The 24642-nt window shown below is 51.4% G+C and overlaps 2 protein-coding genes and 1 long non-coding RNA gene across 3 annotated transcripts in view; 2 read left to right on the forward strand and 1 right to left on the reverse strand.

The window, feature by feature from the left end:
• The window catches only part of CD8B (CD8b molecule), a 21012-nt gene extending 5616 nt beyond the window's left edge, over nt 1-15396 (reverse strand). Inside the window, exons 1-2 of the mRNA XM_015862945.2 lie at nt 14510-15396; nt 12148-12498 (exon numbers count right to left, since the gene is read on the reverse strand). Coding sequence (XP_015718431.1) covers nt 12148-12498; nt 14510-14576 — 418 coding nt within the window. The 5' untranslated portion in view covers nt 14577-15396. The remainder of the gene's footprint in view (nt 1-12147; nt 12499-14509) is intronic.
• Nucleotides 15397-18301: 2905 nt separating this feature from the next.
• On the forward strand, nt 18302-24601 carry LOC116653327. Its single transcript, XR_004306912.1, has 2 exons — nt 18302-18535; nt 24208-24601. It is a non-coding gene; the product is annotated as an uncharacterized LOC116653327 (long non-coding RNA).
• Nucleotides 18532-20648, forward strand: LOC107314049. Its single transcript, XM_015862920.2, has one exon. The coding sequence runs from the start codon at nt 18811-18813 to the stop codon at nt 20506-20508; it is 1698 nt and encodes a 565-aa protein (XP_015718406.1). The 5' UTR covers nt 18532-18810; the 3' UTR covers nt 20509-20648.
• Nucleotides 24602-24642: the final 41 nt, after the last annotated feature.

A 24642-nucleotide genomic window follows, 5' to 3' on the forward strand; every position in this document is an offset into this window, starting at 1 on the left:
GCATATGGACTTTCTCACCACGAGAGCTGCGATGCTACCACCTGACACTCCCACCCAATGTGTGCAATCTCAAATGGTCTCAGAATGTTTTGGTCGTTTTTGTGTTTTATTAAGAGATCAAACAGCTCTTCAATGTCAATTAATATCAATTGTGTGCAACAAGTGCAGACCGACACAGGCTGCCCAGGAGGAGCTTGGGTTGCCGCCATTCTGGAGGTGCTCAAGGTGGTGGATGGGACTATCAGGCACTGCTGATCTCGGTGGGAGGTTGGAACCAAGATTGGGCTTATTAAGGTCCCTTTCACAGACTATTCTGTGGTGCTCTATGATGGAGGTTTCATTTTAAAAGCTGCCATGGGGGCTCAGCTCCCTCGCCCACCGCCCCCCCCCGGCGCTTGCTGTGCTTCAGTGTGAATAACACGCTTCTACCTCTCGCCCAACAGTCGATGTTTTGCCTCTTAGCCTTCAACAGTCCACGCTGCCCGGCTTCACCAAAGAAACCCATGAGGTTGCAACCCATAACAAATCTACAACAAAAAAAGGTACAGGGAATGCATCAGCTCTGGCATGCGCTTCACAGGGGCTTTGCTCCAGAGAGCAGTGTTCCTGGTTCATGGGTGTAGGGGCCGAGGAGGGTTTCCTTTATGCTCCAGTGCTACCCAGGGGTGTTAGCCCCCCGTGGATGCAGCATCAGGTGGCATCCTGCCAGACAGCTAAGAAGGCCACAAAAAGGTTATCGAACAACACGAAGGGAAGGTCAGGGAACGGTGGGAGGCAGGGCGCAGGAGGGGGGGGGGGCTAAAGTTATCCCATGCATACTGTATGCTTCAGTCGCAATCCTGCGGAAGGATACCCATGCTGAGGGTGATGGAGGGCGGGTGATGCTCATAGGCCTCAGCCGCTTACCTAAGAAACAAGGAGTGCTCGTATTTCATCGGCTTTTGCCTCACACCGTGCTCCTCCAGGGGTCCCGAGTGCGTGCCTCAAGTGGCGGAGCTGAGAGGGGCAGGGCGTTCCTCACCTGTCCCTGCCTTGCAGGTGCCTGCAGCCGGGGGGCCTGTCTGGGAAGTTCCGTGTGCATGCCCATCAACCTGCTGCGTTCCTGCTGGAGCGGCTGATCCCCGACTGATCCGCCGGCTATCATTGGTAAGCACTGGCACCCAGGGACACAGCCGGGATTGGGGTGGGTTAGGGAGTGGGGGACCAAAAACTGATTGGCATTATCTCCCCACAGGGCTGCGTAACAGGAGGCTGTAGGCTTAGAGCTCACAGAAAGTAAATCCGGCGTAGGAGAAAAGCTATGGAGGCGAATTGCTGCGGGGGCTGCGCCTGAGCCGCTGGCTGGGATATGACCTGGTGTGAGACATATGCGAGGAGGACTCGGCTCAGATTCCTGTGCAACTGGTGGCTGAAGCCGTTTCTCAAGGAGGACTATTGGGGAGCACAGCAGCATGGATCTGCACTGGGACTGGAGGGTACCAGCTGGGTGCAGCCGGGCTGGAAAGATGCCTCTGGGCTCTGTGCTGAGTTGCGAGATGACTTTTGTGTAGAGAACACTTTTTGAAGGTGATGGGCTGCACACCTTTGGACCGGCCGTAACGGAGGCGGTGGTGAGAAGTCGAGGGTAAAGCTATCATTCGGTCTGCAGCGCTGGTGCAGCTTGTGGCCATTTAATTTTGGCCTTGGATTTAGGTCGTGAAAGAGGACTACGAGCTCGAGTGAAGGAGCTAGGGACGCGAACAGAAGGGGGTGTTAAAGCACGTGCAAAAGCTGCGAGGGGGAAGCGGATCAGCCTGCAGTCAGACACAGGCCATGTCCAAGGCCGAAATCAGTGGAGCAGCAGCTGTGAGTAACAGCAGAGGAGGGACCCGCAGCTACGGGCAGCTTGCGCAGTCCTTAGGGAATTGCAGGGTCCAGGTTGCCACATTTGTTCTTGGCAAAAATTCGAGTTCTGCTGATGGTGTTCAGCTCTTGAACTCCCTTCTCCATGGGGTAAATGGGACGTAACAGGCAGCTAGAAATCCGCGCACTTAAATCTTTCTGAATGTCACCCAATTCAGTTGACCTCCATTAGAGCATCAAACAGAAACTGCAAGCTCAGGCTGCATGCAATCACGAGGAGAGAGGACGAAGCTAAAGCAGCAGCCCAGGGTTGCTGGAAGCACTAGCCTCAAAATGCAGCTTTACCTTCATCAAGAGGAAACTTTGTGAACAAAATGGGCTGATATGCCTCCACTCATCTGGTGGGGAGTTTTAGGGGGTCACGGGTGAGCCTCAAGAGATCTGAGGAGGCTGATGGTTTCACAAATGCAAGAGGCTTGGGTGGAAAAATATAATCACTCCCCTGTCATAGAGTTGCTGTCCAGAGGTGTTACGGTAAGAAAGAAACATGCACCTCTGATGAAAAAGCTTTTGCATCTAGAGAAAACGGACGCTCCCAGATGTGTAATGGGTTTTTTCTTGTTTCTTAACCTGAAAGAAGTTGGGTAGTTGAAAAGCTCAATGACAGGCATGAAGGTTCAGGGGATGCTGCACTGGCAGGCGGGCGGAGTGAGGGAAAGTGGGTGTGCTGGTTGGTTGAAACCGCAACTGAAAAAAACAGGGGTGTGTGTGACTGCATGAGGGCAAGCCCTGAGAGCAGGGAAGGGCTTTGTGGGCCACGAGTATCACCCGTAGATTGTTCTACAGGTGGTTGCCGGCCCTGTTTATTCCTCTGTTTCGGCTTGTCCTGCCCAGAAACCCTCCAGCCTTCTGGCCCGGCCTCTCGACTGCCATGGAAGCAGAGAGCCGTACAGCGAGCCCAGAGTTGCTGGATGGTCACTGTGTACTATACAGGGTATAGCATTACAGGAAAGTGGCTTGAGGACTTGCCACAGAAGAGGTGGTATGTGAGGCCAGTGGGAAAAGCCATTGCCAGAAGTTATACGCACCTCATCCCCCCCTAGCCAGTTTGTTGCTTCAGTTGGCTCGACGTCATCACTGATAGAGGGGGATCGACTACAGGATCTACTGTGCTAGTCACTTGATTAATTAAAATGCCTTTATTCTGGAATTTCACACACACACTTCAAGGGGCAACCCAGTGCTCTTGCTGGCAGCTCCATACGACACGCTGGCCCAGGATGCATATGTGGGTCCCATCCCACTGTACAGAGTCAGCTTGTACTGATTCACCCCATAGGGACGCGTCTCCTGGTCCCCAGCCCCTGTCTTGTCCCCTGCCTCGCCCGCCATTCCTCGGGGCTGTCACAACAAAGATTCTTAGCCAAAGTGCTAACCTTTCTTTGATCTGGCACATCCACTGGGCGTCAACAGGCTGGCCAGGCGTTTTCAGTGGTGATCTTTGTGCTATGCCTTCTGCCTTATTAGACTTGAAAGTGATACACACGCACTTAAAGATGGGTTCATGCCACCCTGCCCTGTTTTCTGGGGTCTAAGAGACAGAGATGCTGGGAGAGAAAGAGCCAGAGGCAGTTGCTGCAGGGCTCATCTCCACCGGATGCGGATAAACGTGCTTGTGAGACCAACAACATGCTAAGATTCAACCTGCTTCTGCATCAGAATAGGAGTAATGGTAAAAACGTGAGAGTGTTTCAGGGAAACGAGGTGTTTTTTTGGTGTAGCAAATGGCTGCTTCCTGTAAATGACCAACATTGTATATGAGAGTTTTAATTTTAAGAACATTAAAAAGACATAGGGTTTTATATTCAGGGAGCACGTTCAAGGTAAGTCAGGACCTTACTGGTTCTGTCTTCCATTGCGAGATGAGGTAAGGAATAATGACAGGCGAGCAGAATATATGTGATACATCCCCTGAGTATTCAGCCTTGTTTCAAATGACAAGATTTTCCTGTGAAGCCTCGGTCGTACCAACTTATGGAAGCTAACAACATGATGTCAGACCCCTTTTCAAGTGCTGTGTCAGAGCTTCTGCATGCTCTAGTCACTCCTCGTAGCAAGGATTGATCTGTGGGTGTATGGATGTGCTTTTTAGACTTAATGGGCTGCACCCTCAGCAAGGCTTCAATCTGCACTGCCCGCTTACTTTTTGTATTGATATTGAAAGACAGGCAGTGGGCCCTCAAGCCCGATTCCGCACCGCGAGCCTGCAGTCGAAAATCTGGAGACCTCCAATGTGAATTACTCATTTTGACCACGTTATTTTCAAGGGTAAAAAGGTCTCAGCCTTAATACTTCCAAATCATCTGCAGACAGCCAGTCTCCTTTTTGCCCTTTCAAGAACCTTCATCTGTATGGAAAACAGCAAACGGTGACTCCCCGTTTAGAGCCAGTTGGCACCAGGCTGCATAAAGTGAAACCTAGCACTGAATTTGTCATGTTTGTCTTGTTGATGGCAAACAGGGGGTGCATTAAGGCAGCCTCTGTGAGTTGGAATATTTGGATATTCCTGTTTGCGAGGGTTGATCAAGTAATCACAGGTTCATTCTCAGGTGAGGGCGGTTGGTTGTTTTTTTGGTGGGCTTATTGTTTTTTTTTGTTTCCAAGGTAATAATGGCGAAATTGCGTAGAGGAAAATAACATAGTTGAAAATAACTAGGCACACCAACTCATCGAAGAGTCGGACGCACCAAATAACAGCATGAAGCAAAGCCATTGAGGCCGTGCCATTACAGCAAGACACTGCTGGAGAGGGGAAAGGATATTGGACAATCACGGACTGGAGTGCCATTCCTGAGCTGTAGCCAAGACACAGAAATTGAGAGTTCGCCTCCTAAGATGGAACATTGAGGATGCATAGCGACTTAGCGCCGTCCTGGGAAGGTAATCCTCACACTGCAGAAATGGGGCCGAGAAACCCCTGAGTCCGTTGGTCCAAAAGCTTTTAGAGACGGGGACTGGTGGTGGCTTCTTAGTGCAAGCTGCTGAACTGATGAGACGGTGGGAATCAGGAGCATGTCTGGGAAGGGACGGCGGATAACAGCACAGCTACCGGTAGGAGGCCTACCAGGAAAGCGCTGAACTGTGAGGAAATGGGGGCTGCAGAAGAAGGTGGGCGGTGTGGAGAATTGTGAGGTCCCGTTACACTTGATTTAAGAACGAGTGGAAAACGTCGGCTATTCAGACAAAAATAGAGGTGCACTGGAGCATCAATGGCACCATCATTTACCCCGAGGAAAAGCTGCCATAGGGTTGGTGCTGGTAGACATAAGCCTTGAGATTCAGCTGCACGGCAGAACTGTTACAGCATAGTGGCTTTCTGACTTCGGTGGTGATAGCAGGGAGATCAGAGCTGGCAGAACTGCGGACGGTCGTTGGTGTGTGCGTGGCCTGCTCTCCGAGCTGCAGAAAATCCGCTCTGTGCTGCCAGGAGGTGGAGGGAGTTGTCACTGAGCTCAAGTAAAGGTGGGCGCATTGGAGCTCAGTTTAGGCGACTTGGCCTGCAGGGCCTCCCAGGCTGGTAAGGCATTGAGGAGATGAGGTGAAGGCGAAGCCTGTGCAAAGCTGCTTGTGCAGAAGCCATTCTCGTTCTTGCACGAGCAGAACCCGGTTAGAGCAGCTGGACAGGCCTGGCGTTTGCAAATCGCAGCACAAGCAAATGCATGATGATGTGAGTATACTGAGGCCTACTGCTTGGAGGGTATGGAGGTAGGGCAGCACTGTTGGGGGGGATGAGTAGTGCAGGAAGGCGGTTGTGGTTTGACAAACTGTTTCTTCACAAGGCAAGGATGACGGGTTACAGAGTAGAATAATCCGAAGTGGTGTGTAGTATATGTACTGGGCATGCCGGTGTACTGTGAAACACACAGTGGATAAGATGTCGTGCAGTGGTTGCACATTGAGATTCTTCAAAGACCATTTCAGAGCTGCGAGCTCTGCAAAGAAAAGGGGACAACGAGTTGCTCGAGAAACACAGCCTCCATTTCACACGACCAGGAAAAGCTGCATGTCTGAAGTCGTGATGGGGTTTGTGGACCCCTCAGTTTTTGAAACAAAAACTTGTGATTAAGGATAAGCTTGAAAACTTTCAATGTTAAAAGAATTTCATTCTCACGTTACTGTAAGAGGTCAGATATTTCTTATGGATTAACAGCAGGGAGATGCCAGCAGTGCTGAAAATCAACACCGCCATGGTTACATTCGTGCTCAACGCACGCAAGTCCTCATCCCTTGGCAGGACGATCGCTGCTGGCATGTCACACTAGCAGAACTGCTATAGCGAGACATGATTTCTGAATGTAATTCAAGAAGAAAAGCGACCCATTCAATAAAGACACAGGTTAATGGCTGGAGATAACTTTTATGTCTGACCAAGCCTCGCATAGTTAGGAATGGACGAACTTCGTCCTGTAGCCTTTAACTATCTGTGAAATGTGGTTACAGTATGGTAATCAGAGTACGTGTTGAAATCTGGGTGTGCCATTCTTTGGTCTACCAGCGTTATCACTCCATCACAGTAAGGGCAAACTAGAGCTTGAAGGTCGAGGCACAGTACTGCACCTTGGTGACAGAACAGCGGCCTGGTTGATTCTTCAGATCATGCTCCTCACTTTGATGTGCCACCAGAAGGATACTTTGCTTTCCCATCATCGTGCCCGAGGCACAGGTGATGTCGTCAGGTCAACTGTTCTGTAGTTCACCAGGTCTTTCCATTTTCTTAAAGAAGTTGGGAAGTGATGTTTCCTGCTTTCGGTACAAGTCCACCTGGGCAAAGATACTACACTCACGAGTCACGGCTTTTTAAATTGATGATGGAAAGTGATCTTGGCAAGCCACCTCAGAGCAGCCTCCTTCATGACCCTGAAAGTGCCGATGGTCTGATACTCACTTGAATTCTCATGAGGACAGTCTTCAAGATGCTTGCCTGTTACTCATTATAGTTGGAAGGTATATTGTGCTTTCCACAGTCTACTCAGCTAGGAGCTTCAAGAGGATGTGAGAGTCGGAAAGAGAAGCCCTGCTGACATCGACAGTGAAGACTGAGGCAGAAGAACTCGTGGGTGTTAGGTACCTCACCTTCTCGTGTCGGTGTGTGCAGCAAGTTATTGCTCCCGCTGTCTACATTTTCAGTAGGGGGTGACACTCTCCGTTGGTCGTGTCTCTTCTCGGAAATCAATGTACAATGGATTAATCCCATTCTTCTTTTCAGCATCGGGGGCTTGCCAAACAGTTCCATCGTGCACTCTGGCTTACTATACCCATCATTCAGTGCACTTGTCCAGACAGTCAATTTCTGTTGATTCTTTCCAGCGGGCCAACATCTCATGACCCGTATACAGAGTGCCATCCACAGTTTGACTCCGTCGTGCTGGCTCAGCAAGGGCCATCTTTCAAGGCTGCCAGTTGCTGCTTAGCAACTTCTTTGATCCTGTAAGGACAGCTTGCCCAGGGGAAAACTCAGAACAGTGAAATCCGGAATTTGAGTATCATGCAGGTTTGCTCTACCTGAAGGTCTAGGAGATCCTGGACTATTGCTTTTTGGCAGGATGCCGCTTTTCCGGGATGCTGGTCAAGGATCAAAAAAGTCATCCAAGCCAGAGCGGTGTCCACGTGGTGCCCATCCAGAACAGCCTGGGCAACCTTAACCTCTTCAATGAGGGTCTTGTGGCTGGGCGAAGGAGGAACAGCTCCGGGGAGGAACATTACACCTCCGGGTCAGTTTGGTGCTAATACCCGCACCAGAAAGTATATCCTCAACACATGAGAGGAGTCTCCGGATTGTTGCAGGCTCACTGTGGTGTTTTGCTCAGCCAGACATTCTGGGATGTCTTCAAAGTCCGGGGAAGAACCGCACCGACCAACGATAGAGAATGTTGATGGTATGTCACGACATTCAGCCCAAATAAAATCAAGAAGGAAGTTGGGTGCTCAATATACAGGCCAGCAGTAGACCGCCAATCCTTTAAAATTACTTTATTGATATTTGGGAAAATTACTTGGAGGAAATTGGGAAGTTAAGATTGCCAGCATACTAAGAACAAGAAGTCAAGCACAAGCGAAACGACGGAACAAAAAAGAAAAAAGCAAGGAACAAACAAAAAGGGGGAAAGAAAGAAAGGCAAGCAATAAAGGAATTGAAGAAGGCATAGGTCTTTCCTGAACGTGGGTTTATGCTACTCTATTGTAGATGTTTCAGTCTGTAAATCTTCTAAAGACAATTGAATGCTGGTGTGTAGGCAACCTGTACTCACGTGGATGCAGAGAATGAGAAATCCGGGAGTCACCAGAAACATTCAGGACCTAATAGAATTAAAAGGCCGACACGGCGTTCGCGCTCAAACCAAACCAACATGAACACTTAAAAAGCAGAAGTTGTTGCGCTAATTGGTCACATTAATCTGGTTATAAGGCAGAAAGCAGCTGGCAGTCAGCACATACAAAACGATCGGGGACAGCTGTTGTCAGCCATCACCAAGGCATGCCAACTGAGTCTGTCAGCTGGTACCTGCTCCGACGTTCCTCCATCGGCACAGCAGTGAAGGTCAGGCACTCCTCAAGGAGCTCTTGATCTCATTCAAAGGATGGAGAATGGTTGATTCTCATGTGAACATCGGGCCCCGAGAAGATGTATTTGACAAGCAGACACAAAGAGCATGCCTTGTTGATGCTTTATTTAAATGGAAAAGCCCGTATGGACAAGGGCCAATGGATTGCTCATTTTTTGTTAAAAAAAAAAACAAAAAGCTGCATCTAGTGGGATGCATGTCTAAAACCGTCTAGCAAAGGCTAGAATAAACAGATCTCTAGAAGCTCCACCAGCAGCTTTGGCATTTAACTCGTACAAATAAGGTTGAGGCCCAAAGAAATGGGCCCCCCAGGGATGAACCAGACAAATTCTGGCTGGCATGTTTCCTCACAATAACAAGCCCTGGTGCACCACACCATTTTTCATTGGTTTCTGGCATATCAGGAACAGAGGGGTTAATCGCAAACTACGGAATACAGGTCAAGCACATCGACAAATTAAAGCGAGAGCCAGGAAAATAAACAACTGCAGAGACAAGGCAATAACTGACTAGCACGGAGGGAAACTGTTTGTTACTGACATATTTTTTGTGCCAAGAGTGGTGCACGCGGACTTGGCTGCCAATGTGTGCAGTGCGTCAAACTGGAGGCAGCATAAGGCCATTGAATGTTGACCCATAATTTGTTCAGGGTGGGTTTGTAGAATAAGACCACAAAGATTCTGCCTTTTGAAAAAAAGACAGTAAAAATTTGCATGTGGCCACTGGGGGCTGGCATGGGGGCCTTTTTTTGAGGTGGGGATTTCAACATCACAGACCTGCCTTGAACAAAGCAGCATCTGAAAAAGAATTTGCAAGAAGAAAATGGGCTGGGAGAACGAAGCCATGTCAGAATAATCAGGTAAGGACGTTGGAAATCAAAGACTAAAGCTGCCCCATATGAATTATGTGCTGTTTAAAACATTCCCACTTCTTGATTTGCTTCTCAAGAAGAACAGGGGGTGGTGGGTTTGGAAATCAACACGACGATGTAAGGAATGGGAGCAGAGGAAAGGTAGAAGTGATGTTCTGACGGAGAAACATAGCCTGAGGCCAGATAACGACATCATCTGGAACTTGTTCCATTTTTTGACAGGTCGGATGTAGATGGTGAGTGAATTCCAAATGGGGCAGAGAGACATCAGTCTGTAATGGGGATGATTTAAATTTCAAGGAGTAGGCCGTCAAAGTCTGAATCGTCAACTGAAGATACTGCTAGAAAAATGGAGAAAGGCAGCCACGAGCTCATGGATCTCTACTGGACTTCTTTCTAGAGAATAATACCTTTCAGCTGAACGCCACCTCTTCAAAAGAACGACGGGAGTCCTAAAGAAATGACGATCACTTCCTATGAAAAAATATAAGTTTAACACGCACTGCTACAAAGTTCAGTGACCAAGATCAGCGCGCTGCGCTTGCACCGGCCCCGAGACGGGGATGGGGACGGGTTCTCCTGGTCAGAGTCGCTGCTCCTGTTGTAGCCTGGGGCTCTGTGGGGGTTAATGGGAAGCGCGGGCTTACGGGCCACCTGTGCGTGAGGGGAAGAAGAGGACAGGTGGGGGAAGGGGCATTCCCCTGCCACACGGCCAAGAACAGATGGGCAAAAGGGGACCGATTGCGGGATGTATAAGAAGGGGCAAAGCGCCACAGGATCGGAATCTCAGAGGCACTGACTGGCTGGAACTGCCGCAGAGGAAGTGGGGGAGCAGTGGGACTGCAGCGCGTATACGCGGAGACGAGGACAGAGCATGATTCAGAGTGGTGTTGCTAGCAGAGGGGGATGGGAAGGGTGGGGGGGAGGGAGAGGGGGCACAGCCGGCAGTTGTTAGTGGGGAACCACATTGTCAAAGAAGCTGGGGGAAATATAGGACAGCAGCCCAAACACAAGCAGCTGAAGGGCGTGCTCTTCAAGGCCAGCAATCACAATCGTGCCAGGAGGCCAGCCGCTCAGAAAAAACTTTCAGTCCGTCGAGGGGACTCTCCAGCACGCACACAAGTGGTGGGACTGGCGACGGACCGATTTACGTCTCCGCTCCGCATTCACCGGCGCTCTACCCAACCGGGACTGGTGCCTGTCAGCGCACCGCCACCAGGGGAAGAGCCACATGCACAAAGGGCCACAGGAGCTCTTTCCTGAGCAGCACCTGAGGGGACCGATGGCGACGGTTCTTGCCACAGGGGCGGTGCCCACCGGGGCGACCCAGACGGAGCAGGGGGATGCGAGGTGGGTGGTCAGTGAATTCAAGACTCTGATGGAATATTGAAGCACCCCCAGCAGGCGACACGCTGGAGCTAGGAGTGCTGGAGAGTAACAGAAACTTTCCTGGAGAGGGTTCTCTGGATCCAGCCTGGACAGGGATGGAAATCTTCATGTACATTCTCTCCAGTAAGTATGCAAGTACCTAATCACCAGCCATTCTTCGAAGGGCGTGATCAATAACATCTCCCACGCTATGAGGCAACATTGCGAGTGAAAAACATCTGTAGAGCTTGGTGGTGAAAGTCCAATTCAGTACAGTAAGATGAGGGGATCTATTTCATGCAATCAGGCTTCAACAGCGCCGGTTATGACGGGAACATCAGCTCCTAGAGACAACATGCTTCTTCCCAGGCGTCAGACAGCAGTATCACCCACCTCTGCTTACACCAGGGCTCCCCTGCCTGCTGCCTTTTTTCGAAACCGCGCCATCATCCCACACCCCATGGCCCTGCTTCTTTGCCAAGCCTGTCTCGATTCACGGATTGGCGTCATGCTCATATCCGCTCGTGTCCTTTTTTTTCACACACGGCCATGTTTTTTTCTTCCCCCCGGTGCTACCCCCCTTTCTCTAGGAGCATCTGAGCTCCTCGGTGGTGAGAAAGTCCCATAGTGTTAATAAAAAGTTAAGTGAGCAAACACAGGCAGGATTAAAGCAGAAAAAAGGGAAAAATCCCCAGGTTGTGCTTACAGCCAGGCAAACCTCACCATTTATTTTAAGGTTTTACATTACTACCTGTTGGTTTCCAGCCCCGTGTTCTTTACACAGGAATTGTAGCAGCACAGGGGGCTCTAAGGGGCCTCTGGATCTCTTCTGTATTCACATTACTGCAGTTGTTGCTCAGAACTGCACTATTTTGTCTAATAAAATGATAGATCTAAGGGGACTTAGAGGCGATTTGTTTTATCCTGGATGTTGAAGGGGAAAAAATATATATATATTCAGCAGAGTTGAATTTTTTCCAGCCATCTGCTGGGGCTCAGTTATAAATTGGAGTGTCCTTGGCGGTGCTGAATTTCAGCCATGTTTTTCATGCCTTGCTTTTGGGACATAGATAGGTGCATAGCTGATAAAGAAAACAGTTCTCCTTTATCTGAAACCAGCTTCTGTTTGAAGCAGCACCGATCCCGAAGGGAACTTTGAGACAGCACAGTCAATGTGAGATGTGGGGTATATGTGCAAAAAGCAAGAAGGGGTGTTTTAGAGCCAGTACCTATAGCTGCATCTCAATTCAGTATGTTCTTTGTCTCCCTAGAAGCCCACCGAGAAATGCAGTGTAGCTCTTTGCTGCATTTTCTGAATTATCCCATCTCATAGACCCCCAAACCCACACCTTACACCTCCAGACTGGGAACTCATACACCAACATGCTCCCCATCATCCCAGCCCACTGCCGCACAACTTGGAGCCCCAGGAGCGATGCTCACCCACACTGAGCTGGGTCCCAGTGCCCATGATGAGCTGTGAGGACTGGATGGTGCAGCAGTAGTAGGTTCCATTGTCGGAGCCGTGGAGCTGGCTGATGTGCAGCCTGTAGGAGTGGTGGGAACTCGTCCCGCGGATGCTGAACTTCTCCTGGCTGATGTTTGTGCCGTACGTGGCTTTTCCCAGCAGACTGGAAAATAGCAAGAACTCAAAGTGTTGCCTGTCCTGGTTCCAGCGGTACCAGTAAACCCCGGTGTGCTCCTTTTTCATCGGGCAGACGATTTCTGTGCTGTTGTTTGTTTGGGCAAAAATATGTTCTGGAGTCCAGGATGAAAGTAGATTTGTACAGAAACCTACAAAAAGAGGCAGGAACACAGAGCTGTGTGTTTTACCTTCGTTAGAAACATAGGTTGGAAAAGATCTTCAAGATCCCCAGGTCCAACCATCAGCCTGACCTTCTGGATCCCACCATGACCCATGTCCCTCAGTGCCACGTCCACTTGTCTCTTAAAGCCTAACTTTTCCTTCTGTGCTCAGTAAATAGCATCAAACCAGAGCCCCTCTAGTAGAAACATCAGCCTGTATTACAAGCTAGACACAGTAATCCTTATGGGTACCCTCCAAATCTGATTTTCTGTGATTCTATTGTGGAATCGTTTGAGTTAAAAGGGACCCTACATGGTCATCTAGTCCAACTCCCCTGCAATGAACTGAGACACCTACAGCTCCATCAGGTGCTTGGAGCCTGGTCTGTGGTTCTGTGATATTCCTTCAGAGGCCTTTTTAGCTTCCCAGATACTCTCTGTAAATATATTTTGGCAAAACCAACTACTTCACCCCACAACCACTCATCCAGAGATGGAGCTCAGTGGCAGAGAGGTATGGAGGAATGATTTTAAGAGTGATGTATTTGTATTCTCTCAATTTTGGAATCCAGAGATCCTTTTGAGCCCCCTTCACTCCCTTATTTTAGTTGCTAAAACTTTTAGATTATTTCTGTTGTTTCGTATTTATAAACCTCTGAACAACTCCAGAGCTGTTGCTGTGGGATGTGTTGTTCTCTTCCTAAAACACATCTCTAGAAATGGCAGAGAAAATGTGGAAAGGTTGGGAAAATGAATATAAAGCTAATGCCATTTCATTTTATTTGGTATTTAATTTTTGATGGCCCTTTTTCATAAGAGTTTTGTGATGTGGAGAAGGAGAACAACTCAAAGGTAGCAAAAGGATTTGAAAGCTTCAGTTTCGCATCGTATCACCTTGTTTGGGCTGTTCAGGTACTGTGGAAATATTATCTCAGGTCCGAGCAGATAGGAGTGGTGTTTGTGTGTGAGAGGAGGCAGCTGGCATGGCCTTGGGGAAGGAAAACAGGAGCTGGAGCAGAGCTTTCTGTTCAGTAAATAATCCTGTGCAGCTGCACATCCTTGTGAAAAACAGCCTCAGGAGATAAGGATGCTCTCCCTTCTCCTGCCTGTTTCCCAGGCAAGATTTAGAGCCATGCAGAAAGCTGAACAGAGCCCTTTCCCCCCCTTATTTTTTGCCTTAAAATGTGCATATTCCTTCAAAACCCCATGGCCTCTGTTGCAAACTGCCCTGTGCAGCCCTAGCCCTGCAAACCCACTGCACAGCCAAGCGCTTGGCCCTGGCTGCCCCATCCTGGTGTGTGGTTTGGCTGGGAGCAGGGAGTCAGGTGGGAATGGGGCAGCAGCTCAGGAATGGAGCCATGGGGGCCAATAGGTTTCCCTTTACCCATGTGGGGCAAACTGGGATTTGCTGTGATCTTATTCAGAGGGAAACTAGCCAGCCCCACCATACTGTGGTGCTTTTCTCCCTGCAGGCACCTTCTTGTTTGTCTTAGTTATTTAATTTTCCCCATCTGGGGCTTTTGGTTCAACTGGTGGGTTTGTTGGGGGCCTGGGATGTCCTTGCCACTGCACTGGGACAACTCTGTATGTACTATATATATGTAGAATACGTACACCGACTGTACATTCAGTCCATATCCCCTGCAAGCCCCCAGCCATCATGTTTTTATGATGGGAATTATAGAACCGTAGAATCATTAAGGTTTGAAAAGGTGTCTAAGATCATCCAGTCTGACCATCCACCTACCACCACCGTGCCCACTATCCATGTTCCTCAGTGCCACATCCCCATGGTTCCTGACCATCTGCAGGGACAGTGACTCCACCACCTCCCTGTGCACTGTGTTCCAGTGCCTCACCGCTCTTCCTGAGTAGAAATGCTCCCTAATGCCCAACCTGATCCTCTCCTGGCACAACTTGAAGCCATCTCCTCTCATCCTATCACTATTACCTGGGATTAGCGATTTCAATTGCCCTCATCCAGAGGTATCCCTCTTACCTGGGAGCTGCAGGCAGAGCCAGAGCCGGAGCCATGGCCGGGCCATGGTGGCCATGTCCATCATCATCCAGCTGTGTGCAGGTGCTGCTGGTGTTGGCTGGTGAGAAGTCCCCGCTCTGACAATCAGGTGTCGGGGCGACGGGTTGGGCTTGCTGCTTTTTAATGATTTCCTCCTATTTCACCATCTGGCATTTCTTCCTGTTGTAAAATCTGGCCTCTGTGTATCAGAGAGGAGCAAGCTGGCTCGGAGGGCACGGAATGAATAAAACAACCCCCTTTGGCTGTTTTCTGTAGAAATCAATTTGCGTTCTAAATGAGAAGATGCAACTCCAGGCACTCTGCCGTTTGCTTCAGCAGAAGGCAGCAGAATTAACTGCAGCCTCCGGGGTTCACTGCGTATCAAACCATCCTCGTGCAGGAAACATTCCGTCCTGGGCCTGGAAAATGCTGAGAGCTCCCCATGAAGCGCACGAGGGAGGCATCGCAGAATGCTTTGAAGACAACAGCAAGAAACCTCAAACAAATGTAGTGGCTGACAAACCACAAAAGTAAGGAAATTCTGCTCAGGCTCTTCACCTAACCCTGAGCTTTGACACCGAGTGCCTCATTCACAGAAGTATTGAAGTGATAGGTGAAGGATTTGAAGCACGAGTGGTTTGGGATTTGAGCAGTGAAATGCACGGTGTGAAAGTGCAGGGAGCGGTGGGTGCAGAGCTTGCAAGCCCTCAGAATTCCCATCTTTGGGAAGGAATGGATGGTGTGCTGTCCTTTTCTTCTCTCCCGTTGCTGGGGTTCCCTGCTGTCTCGTACCCACAGGGCCTTTAGGGGGGCTGTGCAGCTCCCCATCCCTCACTCTTGGGCATCTCACACACAGACATGAGGCCCCCCCTGAAGCTGTGAGTTGCCAGATGAATGGGAAAAGAAAAAGGATTTTCCATCTCATCTGATGTAGTTTTTTTCACATTTTCACCAGATTTTTCTATGCTGATTTAACACATTCCCCCCCCACACCCCACCCCTCCACCGTTCTGTTTAATACGATTTCCTGCTACAACCACCCAGAGCCTTGCGGTGAAGGGTAACATGTTGGGTTGGCTGAATTGTTCCTTAACTCTTTCCTGGAAGGAGCAGCCCAGAGGTCATTTCAGTGCTTTCCAGCTCATTTCATTCCTTTAAGTGTTCATCCCTTCTCACAGGGTGCAGCCTTCCATCAGAGCTGTGCTGGCAGCACCTCATTCTCTATAGTTTCTGCTTATTGCTGGTGCCTTTCTTTGGGTAGAGGCCCACCAGGAGGACACTGAGAGGTTTTGGGGTGGTGGGAGGTTTGTGGTGGCCCCAAAGGAGAGCGAGCCCAGCTCCAGGCTGCACATAAAGGCAAGGGAGAGCACCTGGTTGCAGGGGAGAGGAGGGGAATTGCAGTGCAGTGACTCAGACAAGGCAGGCAGATTTTAATTGCATTTTCAGGGAGTGACGGAGTGCAGTATTCTCACTAAGGCTGCAGTGAACTCAAAATGCTGTCCCCAAATGGGGCTGGTCCCCATCATTAGCACATGGTTGTATTTCCCCGCTCCAACGCTCCCATTTGAGGACCCACACATAGAGGCTGTGGGGTCCTTTTTATCAAGGGATTTCATTTCAGAAATGCCACTTCAAGTGGGTTTTCCCACTGCATGTGAGTTGTCCTGCCTGCTGCCATGGCTGGATCTCCCCTTTTCCACCTCTTTGTCTGCTGACCCCTGCTCATCTTCTGACCTCCTGGCCAGGACCAGAGTGCTCCCAGAGATGGAGTAAGCACTGTTACATCCTTGGGCATGGGGCACATTACTGTGGGCTTCAAATGCTGCCAGAAGGTTGGTGACAGTGGCTTGTCGAAAGCAGACACTTTGAGTTTTGAGGGTTCCCCAGGCTTTGAGCACCTGATGGGGCTGTAAGTTTTTGTAGCAGGGGTTGAACAAGGTAGCCTTTAAGGGTCCCTTCCAACTCAAATGATCTTAGGATTATAGCAGCTTTAGAGGTACTTCCCTGCAGCATTTTAACATACATTTGTACAATGGAAAGAAAAGAATATTAACAACGTAAAAGTGTAAAGCTGTTAGAGTTTTGTGGCTTTCTTTCTTTTTCTGTTCAAAACAAGACCGTTCTCAGGGCTGGGTGCTGCTCCCAGTAAACACACCAGAGGTGGGATGCCTGTGTCTGGCAGCCCATCGCCAACAACAGCCCCAGAGCCGTGGGAGCGTGCAGGCAGCCAGGTGCTGCTTATCGCATCCCCGCTTTGTTTGGGGCTGCTGTCTGGGAAGAGCACAGGGGGGTTGAGCTGAACCCATCTGTTGGCACAAACAAGAGGTGTTTGTGACCTTGCTGGGGCGCAGCGGCTCCTGTGGGACCCTAATCACGAGCTTTGCTGGCGGCTGGGGCAAGATGGAGGGGAATCTTTGAATTTTCATGTGTCTGTGCTGCTTGCCTCACAGTTTCTAGTGAGATTTAAGTCTTTAATATCATCAGTGAAAGCCAACCTTCTTGATCCTCTGCCCAGCCACATCCCTGTCCCATCTGCACAGTCTTCTCCTTGCCCATCCCCTCACCTCACCTTCCCAGCACCAATTTCCTGCTCCTTTGCCAGCTCTGTAACATTTCCAGCTGTATTCCCCCACCCGTGATGTCCTCCTTTCAGCACAATGTGTTGCTTTGGGGAACTGGAGCAAAGCATGGGGAAAGAAGGGGTCACTGCAGTGAAGAAGCACGACCCAGTGGGGTCCCCATCTCTACTGAAATCCCATTTTGCAGCAGAGCAGTGAGCCAGGCTGTGCTGGGTGTGCAGGGGCTGGAGAGGGGCACTGCCCACCGGGGATGGTCAGACCCAGGGGGCTGAGCTGCCCTGGAGCTCCTCAGTAGCCACAAATGTGAACACTGAGCATAAAAACAAGGACAGAGCTGCACCCTCAGTGCTTTTTGGGCTACGGTATTTTTGGGAATGGAGAGAGCTGCTCAGCTTTGAGCCCAGTGAAGCACAGCCAGGAATGCAGTTATTGGAGATAGGGGATCATAGGGTGGTGGGGGTCCCCAAGGGGTAATCCCCAGGGCTCAAGTAGCTATGTGGGAGCAGTTTTGCTTTCTTTTCCTCCCTTATTTTTAATGAGTTAGTTACAGTATTTGGGGGGAGAGAAGGAGAATGAGAATGACAAGAGAATGAGTAATGCCCTATTCTGTGTAATGGCAGAGGAAAACGAAGCGGGCTGAGTGGTGTGCAGGGCTCTGAGCTGCAGTGTGGTTTGTGGGGTGAAGCTGGGGCTCTGTTTGTCTCTGCAGGTGCAGACCTCCAGCTGCAGTTCAGCTGATGCAGCAGCAGGGCTTAGCCCCCCTCCATGCTGTGAGGGAGCAGGCTTTCACCCTCAGCTACACACCAGTGTGCAATGGGATGGTCCCCAGCTCTGAAATTCTGCTGCTGAAGTTTAAGAGAAAAAAAAAATAAATGGATGTGAAATACTCATCGTGTAAATTGAGGGGCAACAAGTGTTACAGGTTTAGATGGTTTAGGGCCCAGGTGTGATGTCCTCCAGGCTCAGGGGTTAGCAGAGGGGTGCAGAAAGCAAGTGGGCCATGAGGGGAACCTCGAGGTATGAGTGGTCTGGGACAGGCGGCAGTGGCTGCTCCGGATCTCCCTCTTGAGGGCACTTGGTGCAAGCGGAGCTTCTCGAGATGGAGCAGTGACTAATCCAGCCCCCCGTACAAAAACAAATAATGAGCAAAGCACCTGCTCCGCGGTTATCAGCGCCGGGGAGGATAAGAGAAGCCAAATAAATTGTCCTTGGGAAGATAGCAGTGGAGATGCTGCACCTGAGGGAGGGAAAGGCACCGAGGAAGCAAACAGGAGATACCATCCCCAAACAACGACCTGCCATGGCTATAAAGAGCCACCGGGTCCGAGACCCTGCCAGCACCTTGACCCTAAAGGTGCCGAATCCAGCGGAACTCTGCAGCATCCGTCTCCAGGTCCCCGGGACTCCCAGAGCAACCCGACAAGGATTGGTGAGATCTTATTATTGGGGTCCTCCTCTTTTTTCTCCTCTCTGCTTGCACCCCGGGGTGCCGGCAGGCTGCAGCGGCCGCCTGCTAGGCCGCGGTCCCCTGTCCCCCTCTGTCCCCTCATCCCCACTGTCCCCTTCTCTTGCTGCTGGGTTTGGTGTCCAGGGAGGTCGTGGGGCTTTTTGGAGGGTTGGTTTGTGGTTCTGTGTGGTCCCAGTGTTATGGTAGTTGTGTTGTGAGACGTGTCCATCTGTCAGCTCGTTACCCCAACTTTCACTATGATGTCTGATATCGTTAGCAACTGGAAGCTGGAGCAATTTGTGCTCCAGAAGTGTCTCCCTCCGATTTGGTCCCCTGGGGCCTTTCAGGGCCCTGAGGCATACCAGCAGTTGTGTCAGCAGTGGGAGAGCTGGTCTGAGGAGAACAAAAAGCCCAAACCCACTAACAAGTGCAAAAAGAGAGCGGCTTTGCAGGGTTTGCTTATGGTGGGCAGGGAGTTGTCCAGGTTGCTTAAGGAGGCTCTTGAGAGTGTGCAGACTTTGGAGCAAGCCAAGGGCGAGCTCAAGATGCAGGTGGATAACTTGCGGGCAGAGGTGCAGGGTCTGTGTGGGGACTCGCTGAGGAGCGCGGTGGAGATAACCCGGTTGGAGAACAAGCTGGGCTATGAGAAGCTGAAAACAGAGGAGTTAGAGAAGGAGGTGGGCAAATGGATTGGGGAGACGCATGATGCACAGAGCGCGGTGCGGGCTGTCCTGCAGGATGCCCAGCGGGATCGTGGCACCGGCCCCGATCACAAGGTGTGCCACGCCAAGATCCAGGAGCTGCAGGCGGAGCTGGGGGTGTCGCGGGGCATTGTGGCTGCCATCCAGGGCAAGAGGAGCCGGTTTGGGAATGGCGAGGGGGATGACTGTCTCGATCCGCACCCGCCCCACTATGACTATGAGGAAGATGTGTGGGGGGCCAATAGCCCCACCAGGCCATCCCCATACGCTCCCCTGAGGGAGGAGATATGTCAGCTGCAGGGCAATGAAGCAGAGGCTGCTAAAACTAAGAAAAGTCCCCCCGACGAGCCAGTCAGCCACACCCCACTGCAGGCCATCGATACCAACCGGGCCATGCTGTGGTTCAACCCCGAGCAGCTCAAGACGGTGGGAAAGATGCTGGGACCGCTGACCAAAGAGACGGCGGTCAATTGGCTGTCCAGGGCACAGAGGCTGCCCCGGTGCCAGAGCGGCAGCGCGGTCAGTGACCTGATAGACGTGGTGAGGAAGTGCATGAAACCCGATGATTTTGCGGCCCTGCCAGGGGATGTGCAGATGGGCAATGTCCAGGATATCGGGGACGTCCAGTCGGCTGTGCTAAAGGTGTTCTTCCCAGAGGTCAATCCCTTGGTGCTCTTCCACCAGGAGAAGCAAAACCCTGAAGAGCGGCCAGATGCCTATGTCAACCGTAAAAAGATGCTCTACCAGATGGCGGGGCTGCCCGGTTCCAAGGAGTCCCCCCTGGATTTTGACAGGCCTGAATTCAAGGAGCCACTGGTGGTGGGGCTGACCCCCCCTTTGAGGGTGATTGCGGGTGGGGATGCGGCGAGGAAGCCGCTGTCAGAGCTAGAGCAGATCCTGAACCAGAATTTTGAACTACAAAAGCAGGCGTTCCCGGGGTACATGTTGGGGGGGAAGAAAGGGAAACCCTCAGCCATGTCCTTCCAAAATGCAGGGATGAGAAAAATGCAAGGGGACAACCGCAAAGATCCCGATGGCAAGAACGGCTCGGGGAAGGAAAACCAGCCAGGGATGAGGTTTCAGAAGTCCAACCCTTGGCGGGCTGAGCTGAGGAAGCGCTTGATCAAATATGAGAAGCAGGAGGACATTGATGGCTTGCCAGATGCTGAGCTGTTTAGAAAGCTGGCGCTGCACGAGGCCAAGAAGCACAGCAGCTCCAACCCCATCGACCCGGGGTCTAAGGCTCAGCAATAGGGCTGCCAGGCACCCGCATCGCCCCTTTTTGTGGCACCGATTAAGACCGATTTGTGGGGGCGCCTGATAGTTGATATAACTATTGGAGGAGGGGTGCTTGGACAAGTGATGTTAATTGATACTGGTGCCTCTTATTCAATTCTGAATATGACCCCTGGTGAAACTGGGCTCTTCCAAACACATGAAATTATTGAAGTAACTGAACCAAACGGCCAAAAATCCTCAGTGCCATTCACAGAGCCCATATCCTTTGAAATTGGAACTGCCAAGGGGTCTGAAAAATTTGGGAAAATGGAAATGAAGGGAAAGCCAGGGATTTTGGCCGTCTCCACCCTTACAAAGATGGGGGTGGTAGTGGACCTGGCAAACCAAACACTGTTACGTTGCCCCCAAAGTGATGTGCCCGTCATCCCGGCAAGCCACAGAGTCATGTCAATCAAAGCTCCTGAGCTCCTGATCCACCCCGAATGGGAGCCCCGAGTGAAACGGGTAACAGAGCAGTTCCCACTGGTCTGGGCAAGGGACAAGCTGGACTGTGGGCGAATCGATGCTGTAGTTGTGATAAAAGGGCCAGATCCCCCTCCTCAGCAGCAGCCCCAGTACCCAGTTGAGGCTGAGGAGGGCTTATGGGATACAGTCAAAACCCTGATGGACCAGGGGGTGCTGGTGGAGCAGCAGAGCACCAGCAATGCTATGGTTTGGCCCCTGAGAAAAGCTGACAGGAAAACTTGGAGGCTGACGCTCAACTACAGCGCCCTCAACCAGGTCACCCCACTGAAGGCATCCACAGTGACCAAATACCCTGATGTCATGGAAGCCATCTTCCAGGGATCACAGTGGTTTTCAGTGCTCAACCTGACCAGCGCGTCCTTGGCCATCCCCCTGCACCCTGAGTCCTGGCACAAATTCGCCTTCACTATCCAGGGACGGCAGTTCACCTTTACCAGGCTCCCCCCAGGCTTTCACAGCACCCCTGCCATCTGCCACACACATGTGTTGAAGATGTGGGAGAAGCTCCGCCGCAAAGAGAGCGTGTTGTCCTGTGCTGGTGACATCATCATCCACACTCGGACCAAGGAGGAGAACCTGGAGGTGCTGGGGGAGGTGCTGGAGGCCATCCATAAGACAGGGTTCAGGGTCAGCCCAACAAAGGCCCAGCTGTGCTGGAAGGAGGTGTCGTATTTGGGGGTCACCCTAGGGGAGGAAGGACGTTCTTTGGAGAAGCAGAGGGTTGAGTTGATACAGAAATTGTCAGCGCCGGCTGATGTTACCACCTTAAGGTCCTTTATGGCTCTCGTGAAGTTCACCCGAGAGTTCATTGAGGGGTTTGCAGAGAAGGCCGCCCCACTATGCAAGCTCCTCAGAAAAGATGCTTTGTGGGAGTGGGGTCCAGAGCAGGATGAGGCTGTTAAAACCCTAAAGGAGAGTGTGGTCCGAGCCCCCATGCTGGTGTGGCCCTGTAGGGACAGACCCTATGTGCTGCAGCTGGCCTGTGTGGGGTCAGGGCTGCGGGCCACCCTAAGCCAACATCATGGTGCCCTCCTCCAGCCTGTTGCCTACGCCTCGCGGCTCCTGACGCCAACAGAGCAGCAGTTCACTGCATACGAGAAGGAGGCTTTGGCTTTGATCTGGGCCCTGCAGCACTGGGAGTATTTGGTGGGGTCTGCCCCAGTGCTGCTAAGGACATCCCGCGCCCCAGTGAGGTACCTCTTGTCAGGGAAGGGAGGGAGCAGACCCCTGCGCAGCCCCAGGATGGCCAACTGGGTGCTGGCACTGCCCAACAAGAACCCCCCTGGGCAGGCTCAAGAGCCCCCACCCAGCACCTATGGGGTGGTCATCAGCAGTGAGAGGGACGGGGAGGGGGTGGGGGAGCCAAAGCGACAGCGGGCACCCCTGTTTGAGAGCAGCATTAGCTTGGGGGATGCCAAGGACAGAGGCTATGTGGTGTGGTTTGTAGATGGCTCCAACTATCATGAGAATGGGGTGCCCTACACAGGCTATGCTGCCATCAACCGATGCACCGGGGAGGTGATCAAAGGGAAGTGCCTGCCGCACTCCATCCAGGCCGCCGAGCTGGTGGCTGTGACAGTGGCCCTTGAGAACACCCCAGCAGACCAGCCACTGGCCATATTCTCAGACTCGGGCTGGGTGGTGAGGGTGGCACTGGAGTGGCTGCCACTCTGGAGGGAGAGGGACATGCAGTCAGCTGATGGCAAGCCTGTCACCTATGCCAAAAAGCTGCAGTACCTCGCCAAGCTGGCAGAACAGAGGGCACACCCAGCCCAGATAATTAAGGTCAGGGCCCACAAGAAGGGAACAGAGGAGGCTAAGTGGAACAAAGAGGCGGATGTCAAAGCCAAACAAGGAGCTAAGGAAGGGCAGATGTGGAAGGCCAGTAGGCCCTCAGAGAATGGCCCCTTGTTGGTGGCTGCAGGCAGGAGCTGGGAGAACGTGGACTTGCTGGGCTTGCAGGCACAAGACCCAGGTGTCCGGGAGCTGGCACAGGGCAAGGAGTACAAAGGGTGCAAGGTCTGGAAGGATGTCTCGGGTCTGGTCCTGGCACGGAGAGAGGGGGCAGATTTCCCAGTCTGGGTGGTGCCGGAACTTGTCCGGACAGAGCTGGTGGCTCTGGCTCATGAGCAGGGGCATTTGGGAATAGATAAGACCTTGTCAAGGCTACAGGGTGCTGGTTGGTGGCCTGAGATGAGAGAAGATGTAGAGAGGTATGTCAACAACTGCCTCACCTGTGCAGCCAACAATCCCGATGCAAAAACAGCAAAAGCCCTCCTGGGCCACCAGAGGATTTCTGGGCCGTGGAGCAAGCTGCAGATGGAGTTTATTGGTCCTTTGCCCCAGACGGCCCAAGGGAACAAGTACTGCCTGGTGATCAGTGATAACTTCACCAAGTGGGTGGAAGCATTTCCAGCTCGAAATAACACAGCTAACACAACTGCCAAGATCCTGGTAGAGCACGTCTTCTCACGGTGGGGCATCCCAAAGGAAGTCGACTCAGACCACGGACAACGCTTTGTCGGAGAGGTCTCAAAAGGTGTGTGCCAGGTGCTGGGCATTAAGCAAAAACTTCACATCATGGGGCATTTTCATAAGCCTGGCTTGATGGAGGGGCCCAACCAAACACTGAAGATGGCACTGAAGAAGATCATAAACCAACAAAGGAAGGACTGGGATCAGAAACTCCCACTTGTCCTCCTGGCATTACGGGGAGCTGTGGCATCTCACGTACCTTCTCCCCCAAAAATGGCTCCAGCAAGAGACCCAAAGATGCTGGAGCACTGGTATCAGACAGGGGCACCACCGGATGAGCTGCAGCCCCGTGTGCTGACAGACAGGTGGGTTCAGGACATGCTGAGAACGGTGTCAGATACATACCACCAACTCGCCTCAGTGCAGGAGGCCAACATCCACAAGATGGATAAGCAGCTAGGAGTGCTGCTGCGCCCCATGGAGTGGAACACAGGGGACCTGGTAACATACCGGGGGGTTAGAGAGAAAAACCAGGAGATGGAACCCCAGTGGATGGGACCGGTTAGGGTTGTGAACAAGGCCAGCTCCTCCGTGTACCAGGTAGAAATCAGAAAGGGGGCGAAAAGACAGGAAAAATGGTTCCATTCTTCACAGTTAAAAGCATGGAAGGGAAATTAACGGGGCTGGAGAGCCCGCTTTGCTTATGTTTTGCAGATGAAGGAAAATGGAAGGTGATTGTGACCGGCGGGAAAGGCGAACTTCGTGGCATCACCATCCCTATGTGTGCTGCAGGGAAAATGCTTTCAAATTTGTGGTTGCAGGATTTGCTTTGATTTCTGGTATGTCTATAGCGCTGAGTGTGCAACATGCCCAGCCAACCCATCAGCACCTCCAAGAAAAAGCCAGTTCCAACTTAGACATGCACCCCAACAAAAGGTCCACAGCCCACAGAATCACAGAATCACAGAATCACAGAATGACCTGGGTTGGAAGGGACCTCAAGGATCATGTAGTACCAACCCCCCTGCCCAGCAGGGCCAGGCGGTATGTAAAAATTGACACAGATTGGCCTTGGTCTCAAGCTCGTGTAAAATATACAGGTAGTATGGGATTAAATTCTAAGAAAGACTTAAGTTTTTCAGTGGTAAT

Source organism: Coturnix japonica, chromosome 4, assembly GCF_001577835.2.
Source record: "Coturnix japonica isolate 7356 chromosome 4, Coturnix japonica 2.1, whole genome shotgun sequence".
NCBI classification, from domain to species: Eukaryota; Metazoa; Chordata; class Aves; order Galliformes; family Phasianidae; genus Coturnix; species Coturnix japonica.

Bases quoted from the DNA above. Each gene is read 5' to 3' on its own strand.
- LOC107314049 (XM_015862920.2), top strand. From the start codon at position 18,811: ATGATGTCTGATATCGTTAGCAACTGGAAGCTGGAGCAATTTGTGCTC.